The sequence below is a fragment of the Antechinus flavipes genome, chromosome 4 (assembly GCF_016432865.1).
Source record: "Antechinus flavipes isolate AdamAnt ecotype Samford, QLD, Australia chromosome 4, AdamAnt_v2, whole genome shotgun sequence".
Lineage (NCBI taxonomy): Eukaryota > Metazoa > Chordata > Mammalia > Dasyuromorphia > Dasyuridae > Antechinus > Antechinus flavipes.
The window spans coordinates 28456161-28470150 of record NC_067401.1 but is presented as its reverse complement, the minus strand read 5'-3'; the positions used below and the strand labels follow the sequence as shown (position 1 = coordinate 28470150).

The window sequence follows — 13990 nt, the reverse complement described above, 5'->3', positions numbered from 1 at the left end:
CCTTTATTGAGGCCTATCAGTGTGGACTGATAAGTAGGGTTAGGGAATTTAATGATACCTGTCAGTAGCTATTGACATCTCTCTAATCCATAGAGTTTGATGCTTATTTCTTGTCTCAGGGTCCAGGGCACTGTGCTGAGCTCTAGGGATACAAAGAAAGGTAAACACAGTCCCTGCCTTCAAGGAGCTCATGTGATAACATTAAGAAGCAAAGGATAATAAGGAATTAGTAGGAGCTATGCACAGAGGGGCAGGGGGCAGTATTTGGAGGGAAAGTGCTAAGAACTGGGGCTTCCTACAGAAGGTGGGATTTGAGCTGACACATGAAGGAAACCTAGAGACCAGTGGAGAGTACAGGAGATGAGGGTAGGGGGGGACAGGTGTCCTGATTGAGGAGCAATCTCGAGTGCCGAGTTGGAGGGTAAAAGCATGGAGGGGAGTCAAGTGGGAGAAGACTAGAAGGAAGGAAAGGGCCAGATTGTGAAGAGCTTTAAATAGCAAATAGAGAGTTTTAGATTTGATCCTATAGGTGATGAGGAGCCCCTGAACTTGACTGGGAGGAGGCACTGAGAGTGGCTTGTTTGGCAGCTGTGGGGAAGATCTGATGTGATGAGAACCCCAAGGCAGGAAGATCACCTATTTTATCTATGTCTGTGACTTCTTTGGGGTAGAATCTCATTCTGCCGATGCCAAAGAGTTGCTTTGTAGTTTAAGTTTTAAAGAGACTTGCCTGGTTACACACAGGTAGTGTGTATTGGAGGCAGAGCCCAAACCTTTGTCTTCTGGCTTCAGTGGCCTCTTGCCTATTTTATACTTAAAAACAGTTCTCTCATCCTCCTTGTGAATCTTCTAAGCCTCTTGCCACAATTGGCATCAATTTTGTTTATTTCGCAATTTGTTGGTAAGTTGTCAGATGTCATGAAGACCATAGACAGGAAGCAGATTTTAAAATCAATTGTTTAAAAATTTATTAAAATTTTTGGTTTTATATCAGCCAACTTTTTGTTTCTTAATCCTCTCAATATACAAAGAATAGGAAAGTAAATTAAGAAACCGTAAAGTTAGATTATATTCAGGTTTTCTTAAGCTACATGTGATGTTTAACTGGTAGTGACAAAATTGCTTTATTTGTGTCTCCTTCTGTACTTTATTGAGTCCTTTGCATTTTTACTTCCCACTGCCCACCTTGTACATTACCCACATTTTCCAATATGTTCCTTTCCCAGAGTCATCCCTTCCAAAGTTTTTTTAATTAACCAAAAAAACCCCAAAAAGATTGAGTGAAACTAACAGTGATCAAATCTAGCATTATATTTAGTACTAACATTATTTGTATTTCCGTTCACATCTGCAAACAAATAGAGGCTGTTGCATTCTCACATCTCTTTTGGGGGGCAATCTTGGTTGTTATAACTTCACAGCATTCTCTCTTTAAAGATCTATGCCTTCCTTATGATAAAGAATTTTTAAAAGTTCTGCCAAATTAACCAACATATCAAAAATGTCAGACATTATATGCAATGTTTAATACTTATCCTCTCCCTTCTATCCAGGCTGCAAAGAAGTGGGGGAATTTTCTAATTATAATTCTTCTTTCGAGCCAAGTTTAGTTATTGTAATATATCACTCAGTTTTGATTGTTTTGTTGTTGTGTTGTTTTCATTTACTTTGTTATAAACAAATTTACAGTATTTATATAGTCTTTCTTGTCCTGCTTACTTCATTTTGCATCAGTTCATATAAATCTTTGCATGCTTCTTTCTATTCATGATAAGAAACCATTTCATTCATAAGTAACACTTCATTGTATTCACGGTACACAAGGGTACATTGATGGATCATTTTTCAGTCAGTGGGTGCTTACCTTGTTGCCATTTCTTTGCTACTATAGAAAGTGCTTCTATAAACATTTTGGTATATTTGGGACCTTTATTTTTATCATTGACCTCGTTGGAGGTTTATGCCTAGCAAAAGGTAGGGGCAAAAAATAGTATTTTATACTTTTGGGGAGAAAATCTGAAGGTGAAACAGTTACAGTAAAATATTTAAAAGTCCTACCTTTAACTTGGATAATTCAGTGCAAACAACCAACCTCTTAGAGCCTTGGCAGCTATATAAAGACACTAAGTTGCCAAGGGTTGTTTGCCAATACCATAAATCCCCTACACTGAGAAAATTACAGATTTGGATCTTTCTTCACTCCCATTCCTCCCTCCTTCCTGAAAATTAAAATTTGAAAGAGATCTTTTTTTTTTTTAAATGAAAGCTTTTTATTTTCAAAATACATACATGGATAATTTTCAACATTCATCCCTACAAAACTCTATGTTCTAATTTTTTTCCCTCCTTTTCCCCATCCCTTACTTCATTTGGCAAGTGATCCTGTATATATATTGAACATATGCAGTTTCTTGAAGAGATCTTCCTTGTTCAAAGGAAGAAACAAAGTAGCTAATGCTGGAACTCGTTATCAAATCTGGGTCATGTTCTTTTTGCCACTCTGCGTATTCATTTTTAATTTGTGGAAATTTGTCTTTTGCAAATTATTTTAGGAATAAAAAATGATTTCTTTCCTATTTCTTATGTTCAAATTTATTATATAGCTATCACTTGTCTCTTGGGATAGAGTATGTGTCAGATGAAATGCTTTAAAGGAATCATCATTGCTGTTTATTTGGGGGAACATTCCCTTAGAAACTCATCAGACATTGCCTTTCTGAGTGCTTGAGTTAATATGATTTACTTCTTATTTCCATAGTTTAATTATGTAGAATTTTTTGTTTCTTTGAAGCCAGAGTTGAATAGATGGCCATGGCTTTGGTTACTTCCTAGCTTTGAGAATGGTCAAAATTTTAAGTATTTCTTTTGAGCGGTTTTATAAATACATACCAAATATTGACAAATGAGTGAGAATTCTTTAGAGTATAATTAAAATTTGCATAGATGTGTTTTGATTTATTGAGAGTTCAGATTAAAGTATTTATGGTATAAGGTATGAACCTTACAGAAAAAGCTAATTTAGAAAATTTAACTAAAGAAATAAATATTTATAAAAATTATTAAATTATTGCAAACTTTACTGGTACCTGAAGTAATGGGCTCCCTTTAACTTTATTGCTTTAGTTCTGACACAACACCTCTTTTAAATGGATCAAGCCAAGATAGAATGTTTGAAACAATGGCTGTGGAGATTGAACAGCTCTTGGCAAGGGTGAGTTCTTTTCAATATAATATACATATACATACATATATTTATCCTTCTGATAGCAAGCTAACCATTTAAAATAAAACTTTGTTGATTGAATTTTTCTAGTCACCTAAAGATGAGTCATCATATTCCACTTACTCCCCCTTTACCCCACCCCTCTTGCCCTCGATCCAGGATAGGAAATATTTGCTGTAGTTGTTACCAAATTCTTTATTACTTTGTTAGCTTTTTCTTTTTCTTTCTTTCTTTTTTTTTTTTTTTGGATATGTTAGCATTTATGACAGTGACCCAAACCCATTTGCCTCCCTCTCCCTGTGTGTTGCTCCTGCTTCCTATGCTGTAGCATGTAGTAGAAAGGGCAAATAAATCAGTAATTTGACTTGGGTAGCATGGGACTGTTCACATATTCTAAAATGCCTTGTTTAATGCCTTGTCCTTTTGTGTAGCTTACAGGAGTAAATGACAAAATGGCGGAGTATACCAACAGCGCTGGCGTCCCTTCCCTCAATGCAGCACTCATGCACACACTACAGCGACACAGAGACATCTTGCAGGTAATTTAGTGCCTCACACTTTCCCCATTAAATATTCTTTACAAGATGTGATGACCGTGTATTTAAAATCAGCCGGAGTCAGGAATTCAGGTTAAGGGAAAAATCTTCAATCTTTATTCTCAGTAGAGGTGAGCAGGGATTGCGATAGTAATATGGGCAAGAAGGATTACGATAGCAATATGGGCAGCTGCGACAGGAAGCCAGCTAGCAGGGGGGGATTGGAGATGAAGGGCCATCGCGATAGCAATGCGAGCAGCTGTGTCAAGATGCCAGCCAGCAGTCTCTCTTTCTGCTTCCCTTTCCACTCCCCTGCCTCCACCCACCAAAAATGTCATTTCCTACACAACACATCAGGACTTGCACAAAGAGTGGGTGGGGCCATTCTTTTTCCAAGCATATATATTAATAGAGTATGGTCCAATTACTATTTAGCCTCACGTGCTTGGGACCTCAGTGCATCAACTCGAGCCTCAGCCCGTTACAACAAGGGTTTAAAACAGATTTCAGAGCAGGAGGATTGCTCAGTGATTCATTTTTTTTTTCCTCTTAAAGAAGAAAGAACTTTCTAAGCAGAGTTTTTCACTTTGTTACAGGACAGTTTCTCACCATGTCTTTTTCCAGAAACATTCTAAAACTTGCTCTTGGCTATTGCAGTTATCTCTGTTAATTGCAGATAATTTGGTTAATAAGAGAAATAACAAATCTGGGGCAAGGGAATTAATTAAACTATGCAATGGTTTCATTGGCTTACCAACTGTGATCAAGGAGTAATGGACAGTTGTAGAAGGCTAACAGAAGAGACCTTTATAGTCTGTCAGATCACCTTATTTTGAGCAAATCTATCAAAATTCTGGGTATTTGAAGAAAGATAATCTAGGAAAGAGTTACCCACTTTTGAAAAGAATACTTTCCTTGAGCTATAAACTTTTTTTCTCTATATACTCTTTTGGTGACCTCATTAGCTCAGATGAGATTATCTTCTCTAAGCTGATGTTTCATTCCTAGCTCTCCCTGAGCTTCAGAAGCACAGTGCTACTTACCTATTGAGTATCTCAAGCTGAATGTCCTATAGACATGTCAAACTATTATTGTTCCTCTCACGTCTAACATGTCTAAACTTCCCTGTTCCTTTTGAGAGTGTCATTGAACAGGCAAACACAGTGTTGGATGTTGCAGTTATAAACACAAAAGTGAAACTGTTACTGCTCCTTACGTAGTTTCCAGTTTAGCTGTGGGAGGGAGGAGCCTTGAGTGGACTCAGAAAATAGATTTAGAAAACAGATACAAAGTGATTTGGGAATGGGCATAGGGGAAAGTGAGATAACTACTCATAGGTATGAGCAACTGGGGGAGAACTGCAGAAGGTGGCATCTGAGCTTGGACTTAAGGAAACTAGGAATTCTGATAGGTGGCTGTGAGGAGAGAATGTGTGATAAGTGTGAGAGACAGCCGAAGTAAAGGGGCAGAGATGAGAGCTGGGGAGACAGAAGCTGAACTCTGGTAACTGTGAAGGGTAGGGAAGCGTCAAAAGACTGAAAAAGGAAGCCTGGACTAGGCTGTGAAAAGCTTTAAAAGGCAAATAGATTTTTTATTTTTAGAGTAATAGGACATCAATAAAATTTGTTGTGTAGACAAGTGGCATGGCCATGTATTTAATTAAGGAGGATCACTTTGGCAACTATGTAATGGTTCTGGACTGGGGAAATACTTGAGGCAGAGATAGTCATCAAAAGACTATTAGTAGGCCAAAGTAGAGATAGTGAGGGCCTAAACTAGTGATTGTGTTTGTGTAGAGAAGGGAGTGGACGTGAAAGGTGTAGTGATAGGAATGACAAGATTTGGCAACTAATTGAGTATGTGATGAGCAGTGGGAGGTGACACCAGGATTGAGAACCTGGGTTCTGCTAGGAGATGGTAGCATCCTAGGTGAACAATTGAAAAGAGGAGTGGTTTGGGGGAAAAGATGACTGATGAGTTCTGTTTTAGACATGATGAATTTGAGTTATCTATGGGTCATCCAGTTCAAAATGGCCGATAATAGTTGGCGATGCGAAACCAAAACTTGGGAGAAACTACATTTAGGTGTCACTGGTGTAGTGGTGCCTGTTAAATCCAGGGAGCTATTGAGGTCACTGAAAGAGAGAGTGTGTATGAGAAAAGAGGCTCAAGGGTGTGATCTGGAAGCTGAGCCAGCAATTAAGATATCCAAGAGTGTCGTTGGAAGGAGAGAGAAGAAAATATCCACAAGGAGAGGCAGTCACTGGCATCAGATTTTGGTGAGACAGCAAGAAGGAGAAGCATTGAGAAAGAAACTTCAGACAAAAGAATATTGTTAGCTTCATTAGGGAAAGTGGGGTATGGATTTTAATTTTTACTTTGCAGTATTGAAAAGAAGAAAAATAGATAACTTCTGGCATCACCAAAAATGCACAGAAACATCCAATTTATACTTTGACTTGAATATGATCTTTAAAAAAAAAAAAACCTGTTATTTTTTGTTATTCTGGACTTAAAAAACATCAACAAGAATTTCCATATACAAAGAGTAGAAATGAAGAGATTGGTGAAGCCACAAATTTCTATTTACAGCTTGTATTTTTTAATGTGTGTAATAAATTCAGCAGGTTAATTTCAAAGCTGTCCTGCCCATCTGTCTTCTGAATTTCATTCTGTTCTGTGTCTTTAAAAAAAAACACACTGCTTTAGTAATACTCCTTTTTTAGCCTCACTGTCACCAGATCCTTTCCTGCCCTCAAAAACATCCTCTTTGTAGCAAATAAGCGAAACCAATCAGAACACACCCAGCCATTTGTCCATGTCTGAAAATGTACCCCGGACCATCAGCTTTCTGTCAGAAGATGGGGTAGTATGCCTCATCAGCATTTCTTTAAAAATGTTGAATTATTGCCATTGGTCACAATTCTTTAATCTTCATAGTTATTTTTTCCTTACAATGTTGGTTACTATATAAAATCTTCTGGTATGTTCACCTGACCCTGCATTAGTTTATTAAGGTCTTCCCATGTTTTCTCAGCCTGTTCTTTTTGTTATTTCTTTATGATGCAGCTGTATTGTTTTAAATTCATGTGAGAGACAGCCTAGTGTGGTAACTAAAGGAGAGGCCAAGAAAACCTGGGTTCAGATTCTTCCTCTGACACATACTGGCTATACTACCTATAACTTCTGTTATTCTAAATGACCCCCTGAGCCTGCAAGTTGCAGCAAAGGTCAAGTCTTAGCTTGGTCATGGGAGTTTCCTGTGCCAATAAAATCACTATATTCATGGATTATAATTTGTTCAGTTTTTGCCAAATTGATAGGCACCCCCTTTGTTTCCAGTCCTGTCAGCAACTGACCTGAATATTTTTATACATTCTTTCCCTCTTTCTTTGATCTCTTTAGTGAGTGAGACTAGTAATGGTATTTTTAGATCTAGAGGCATATATAAGTTAGTGACTTTTCGGGGTATTTTTTGGATATCCAGATTGCTTCCCAAATAACTCGACCAACTCTCAAGTGTACCCAAAATATTAGTGTTTGTCCTCCCATATTCTTTTCAAGAGATGTTATTTTTCATTTTTGTCATCTTTGCCAGCTTAATGAGTTTGATGTAAAATCTCATGGTTGTTTTAATTTAGATAGGATTGATTGTTTGCATTTCTTCTTTGAATGCTACCTGTTCATATCCTTTAACCATTTATTTATTGGAGAATGGCTCTTGTTCTTAGATATTTGAATCATATCCTCTATATGTCTTGAATATCAGACCTTTATCTGAGAAACTTGCTACAGAAATTTTTTTCTTCCAGCTAACTCTTTTCACTTTTAATTTTAAGTGCATTGATTTTGCTTGTATAAAGTTTTTCAATTATATGTAATAAAAATTGGCTGTTTTTTTCTCCTTTGATTCATTCTCTTTATTTGGTCAAGAGATTTTTCTCTCTCCATAATTGCTAAGAGATCTCTCTCCCTACTCTTCATTATTAACCTTTGAGAGGGTGGTTTCATTTAAGTGATATAGTTGGAAATGAAGCACAGGATTGAGGAGTGTGGAAAAACAGAAATTGGAGACAGTGTTGTATGGAAGTTTGAGCAAGGCAAGAGTGATTTAGGATGAGAGCTTGTGAGAATAATAGCATCTCCTAGTGAAGGTTTTTAGGATGGTAAAGAGACTTGAGCATATTTATAGACAGTAGGGAAGGAACCACTTGAGATAGGGAGATTGTTTTTATTGTTTGTCCATTCTCAAAGAGGACCATGACATGGGGGAGGGGAGACAGAGAGAAGGAAGGGATGAGGGAGGAGAAATATGCAAGGTCACTGGCTTCACTCTGTGAAGCCCAGCTTACATTACTTCTCCCTCTGGTACTCTGACACCAGCCAAACTCTGTTACCAACACATTTCTCCTCTCCCTGCCTTTGTAATGCTATCATCATACCTGGAATATATGTGTGCCTTTGTTAAATCTACCTTGAGCACCACCTTTGGCAAGAAGCCTTCTCCTAATCTCTTCTTCCAAGCTACTTTGTATTTATTTACCTTTAATTTGTTTAGATTTCTTCTGTATATATTGCTATGTGTACTTGTCTTCACCATTAGAATGTTAGTTCCTTTGGGCAGAGATTACTATGTTGATTGTATTTGCATCCTAGCATCTAACACAGTGCTTACATCATATTATGTGTTTAATAAAATGCTTGTTTGCTTAATTAAAATCATATAACTTCTGGGCCTCAGTAGCCTATCTGAAGTGAGTTGGTTGGATTTAGATGATCTCTCAAAATTCCTTCAAGATTTAATAAAAAAAAAGTTACTGGTCTTTGCATTGTTATAGATAGTGGTTTTTTAGATGATTTGCTTTTCAAAAATTCAGGTTACACATAACTTTTCAGGTATCCCATCCTTTTAACAAAAATAGGTTCTCATTGAGGGAGGTAATTTTAATTAGGCAGTTTGACTACTACTGTCATTTAACATATTGTAAATCTGCATGAGTTAGTGAGATAGTTTTCTTTATAGAGCACCAGGCACCAGAAAACTACCATCAATATTCCTGCTTTTAGAAGATGATGGTAACAACATGGGAAAGTGATATTCATTTGTTGTTGGCATGAGCTTTTTTTTTTTTAACTATTAAGATTTCATCAGAAATAGAAAAAAAAAATGAAATCACATTTTTTTCTGTTAAACTAGAGTTTAAATTCTTTGGGGTAAATGACTTTGAAATCTTAAGAAGCCTGCATATGAAGTTTTATGGTAGATTGTTCTCCTTGAGTTGCATAAACATTTCATGAGAACTGAATTTCTATGGGTGGTTTCCCTTATGAAATGAAATAAATTCATGAAGGTACAGAATTTGAAAGCAAACCCTGTCAGTTGAACTAATAAGCACATTATGAATGTGGTATAACCTTTAAGAGTTGTGCCAGAACATATAAGAAAAGTTCTTTTATCTTGGAAAAAAATTACTGAATCATTCCAAATGTATCAATTAATATTTCCCTACATGATTTATGTCTTAACTTCACATAAAATTAATAGTTTTGGTAAACTTTGCATGACCCCTTGCCCAACTTTATTGCTTATTATTCAATATTTTAGCCAGTGATAATTGTTTCCCATCATTTTCCTTCATAATTAAATCTGTCATAAAGAAAGCAAACACTTACATGCATTTAGTATGACTGACAAAGGAATAGCAAGTTTAGTAATATTGTCCCTTGCTCCTTTCTTGCTTCCAGAATCTTACTTTATAAAATGATTCTTCTTTAGAAATTAATATCAGATGGAAGTGGATTTCTTCGATAAAAAGATCTAACTCAGTTTCAGTTGATCAAGGATGGACAGAAGCAGTTACACCCAAAGAAAGAACCCTGGGAAATGAATATAAACTGTTGGCATTTTTGTTTTTCTTCCCGGGTTATTTATACCTTCTGAATCCAATTCTCCCTGTGCAACAAGAGAACTGTTCAGTTCTGCACATATACATTGTATCTAGGATATACTGTAACCTATTTAACATTTATAGGACTGCTTGCCATCTGGGGGAAGGGGTGGAGGGAGGGAGGGGAAAAATCCAAACAGAAGTGAGTGCAAGCGATAATGTTGTAAAAAATTACCTTGGCTTGGATTCTGTCAATAAAAAGTTATTTAAAAAAAAAAAGAAATTAATATCAGACTTTTCAGATGTGAAAGGTTTAGGAACTATGTAACTTTCTAAAATCTTGTTTTTATTATTAACATAAAAAATGCACATTTTTAGGGTTTGTCTTCTGATCACCTGTTGCTAAAAGGTATCAGTTGTGTTCTTTCAATATAAGTAATATTTTAAAACTCATAATGTTCTCTTACCAATAGCTTCTAACAGAGCTGCCCCAAAGTGGAATGGATTGCTTTGATAGCTTGATTTCCCCACTCTTTCTGTGCCTCCCTTTGCAGGTCTACAGGCAGAAACTAAGTGACTGCTTGTTGAATATGTTGAATAGGGTCCTTGGCATATGATTAGACTGGATGGCTATGGAGGTCCCTTCTAATTCTGGAATGGTACAATTCTGTGATTCATGAAATTATAAATGGTTACAGTAATTTTTTATAGTACAAAGCTCTTTGGAACCATGTGTATCTTCTCTTGGGGGCCACTATAGCAGTATAATCCTCTAGTTTGTAGAGCTCTGAAAGCAGCTTTTACATTTAATAAAATCATTTTGCAAGCATTACTTAACTGGATGATTCTTGCTCTTTGACATGTTTTGTAATCTTATTATTTAAAATAGTTTCTTTGACAGAAGCTTACAATTTGATTGAAGCATAGAAACTTGTTTTATGTGGGAATATCATGTTGCTCTATTACAGGATTATACACATGAATTTCATAAAACCAAAGCAAATTTTTTGGCAATACGGGAAAGAGAGAACCTCATGGGATCAGTACGAAAGGATATTGAGTAAGTCATTATGCATTTTTTAATGGATATTTATCAAGTTATATAAAATGAAAATTCAAGCAACCTTTAATCCAATTTAGAAATTAAAAGCAAACCTTCAGGTGAATTTTATATCCAATATTTTAGTAAAGTACACATTATGTTGATATAACAGTATGTCTATAGGCATATAAATCAGGGAGACTTATTTCCATTAGTGGGGATGCTTTTTGGCAAGGAACTTAAATGGGGAATAGGAAGATAGCCAAAAAGGAGACTGAAATCTTCATTACCCTTGTTCTTTTGTCACACAGTTTTGAACAATAGGTCTTTTAAGAGAAATTGCTACCCATTAGTTTTTACTTGTCCGTTCTTAGTATTAATAAAGATAGCTATTTTCAGCAGCTGTTCTTATTGCGAACAGGGAAGACATCTTTCAACAGATGTGTGCTAATCATTTCGAGTAAGCTGCAGATCTGATCTGAACAATTAATGTCTTATAGGAAGTTCTTCTCACGTGGTTGATGTGTTATATGTATATGGTAGAATAAACTAGGTATCTTTTGGGGAAGATGTTGCCATGTTGTTCCAGAGATTAGGATCTGCTTCTGCATAACCCATGCTCAAAGTTCCATTCTCTGTTTGTGATTTATGCATTTGGTAGTCAGAATACCAGTTCAAAGTCCCAATGTATGCTATTCTTCTATTGTTCTTTCCTAATAATGGACCAAAACTAGGAAAAACAGACACATCAGAAATGATTACACCCAGTAGAAGTTTTCTTTAGAACTTTTCATGAGGAAATGTAGAATTTAAGTCATTCCCTTAAATAAAAGGCTAATTATTTACTGCATGTTATCACTCTGGAAGACCATTTCCTCTGTTCTTTCTGGTATTTGTAGGAGCTGCTCTGTTTCTGCAACTTCCAGACCTTAGTAGAATAACTCCTCAATTACTATTATCATCATTAGCTACAAATATTTGAATGCTTCTTTTGTACTAGTTGTTGGGGAATAGAAAAGCATGTTAGAGCCTTTAGGGGCTTAAAATATAATTTGAAAAGACAAGAGAGGGGGACGGAAGGGGAGATAGAGAGAGAACCTATATGTTCATAAATAAGTATGTAAATATGCATGAGCATTTGAAACTGTGATTACTGTGGGTATTCAGAGGAAGGAGCCAGATACCCAAGGAGTGGCCAAGGCCATAGACAAAAGAAGAGCTTGAAGGTAGAAGCTCAGCCCGAGGAATTTAGAAATTTGGGGAATGTAGAATAGACCACTTGTGCTAAAACTTAAAGTTTACATAAGGAAACAGTATAAATTACAGCATAAGAACAGGATGGGTATAAAATATCGTTACATTATTTAACCCTGAGCAATCACTTCATCTGTGAAAGCTCTAGCATTACACAATATTTCACATTGTCAGTCTCTCCTAATTCCCAGGGCGTCAGGGTATCTCTGGCCACTGACCTTTATAGTGTCAACTAATTCTACCAACTCGCCTCTGGCTACAATTTCTTGAATCATAGTTTAATAACCGATAGCGCACTCAAGAACAGCCATGTGCCCTGATTTGTTAACTCCCTAGTGAACAACTGCTGTGAAAACCCACGTGTTCACTATCAAGCTCCTTACCTCTCTCGGCTATCCATCCACTGGGCTCAGCTACCCCACGATAAAGGGAGCTGGGCTTAAAAAAGAGTCTGTGAGGTCACACACACAGCCAATCAGAGAGGGAGCTTTTTCCCGTTAAGAAACTGTCTTGATATGACCTGTTGCACCGTGATGGCCCATTTAAAGAACCCTTACAGGTGGGCACAGTTTTAAGAATAATTTGTTTTCACTGAATGAATTTTCCAAGTAACTCAAGTTAACCCTATAATAAGTTAAGCTTTAAAAAAAAAAATCAAACATGAGAATCTTTGTAAAAGTATTATTACATGCTCCTCCACATTGCTTCTCCATATTCTCTTTCTTATGACCTCAGCTATTCCCATGGCTTTAGTTATTACTTTTATAATTGTTGTTTCTGTAGTATAGTTATTTCCACATCTTATTTCCATTTTCTAAACGAGCTTTCCCTCTTTGTATAGGACATCTCCTCTTGGATAACCTATTGTCCTTCAAATGCAATAAATGAAAGACAAGTCTTGCCGTAATACTTATTTCTCCTGTTGACATCCCACTTTCAGATATATTACTGCCATCATTTTCTTTGTCCTCCTAGCTCAAAGTCTGATTGTTGTCCTTGGCTTACCCTATTACCTCACCCCCATATCCATTGAGTTGTCTCCTGTTCTTGCTACCATTCTTAACCTCTCCCTCCATCCTAGTTCAGGTCCAGACCTTTGTTCACTTTGCTAAGACTCTTCCAATAATCTCCCTACTGACCTTTCTTTTAAGTCATTTACTTCTTTAATCTATTCTGTAATATTTCAAAAACATCAGCTTCAGCAAATGCTTAGGAAGTCTGCTCAGGTACAGAGAACTGGGGCTAAGCCCCAAATGCTTCTGTGATATCATTGTTGTTAAAGGCTCTCCTTGTGATGAAGATTCCAGCTCACCCATGTTTGCCTATTGTGTGCAACTCTTATTCATGTCCTCCCATAAGTTAGACCACCCAGTGTGCTGAGGAGCCTTTTTTATGATTTCAAGAGAATATCAACAGAAAACTTAGTTCAGGATACGTTGAAACATGAGATACTACTAGAACATATATGTAGAGGATACGTGAATATGGAGCACAAGAGATACAGTTTTGGAAACTCTATGGTAATGGAGATTTCATCTGTGGGCAAGAATTAGATCACTAAAGTGGAGAGTGTAGAATGAGAATAATATTAAGAAGTGGAAATAAACAAATCAGCAAGGAAGGAAAATTTAGGTTGTTTATAGGAATTTTTGTTTTGTTTTTTTTCAGTTGCACTTAATACTGCCCTGAAAATCTTTGAATAGATAACTTTTTTTAAAAATAGATTTTTATTGATTTCTTTTGTTCTTATGTCATCTAGATTTTTTCCTTTATTCTTTCCCCTCTCCTTTCCCAAAGAGCTATCATTTCTAACAAATAATTAAAAAAAATTTTTAATAGCTTTTTATTCACAAGTTATATGCATGGGTAATTTTACAGCATTGACAATTGCCAAACCTTTTGTTCCAATTTTTCCCCTCCTTCCTCCCACCCCCTCCCCTAGATGGCAGGATGACCAGTGCATGTTAAATATATTAGAGTATAAATTAGATACAAAATAACTATACATGTCCAAACCATTATTTTGCTGTACAAAAAGAATCGGACT

General features: G+C 36.3%; 1 protein-coding gene across 5 annotated transcripts in view; it reads left to right on the top strand.

Moving 5' to 3' along the window:
- GOSR1 (golgi SNAP receptor complex member 1) overlaps positions 1 to 13990 on the top strand; it is a 73638-nt gene that overhangs the window by 10755 nt on the left and 48893 nt on the right. For all 5 annotated transcript variants that reach the window (XM_051992230.1, XM_051992229.1, XM_051992233.1 and 2 more), the window contains 3 exons: positions 3124 to 3211; positions 3655 to 3762; positions 10616 to 10707. In XM_051992230.1, the coding sequence (XP_051848190.1) occupies positions 3124 to 3211; positions 3655 to 3762; positions 10616 to 10707 (288 nt within the window). The remainder of the gene's footprint in view (positions 1 to 3123; positions 3212 to 3654; positions 3763 to 10615; positions 10708 to 13990) is intronic.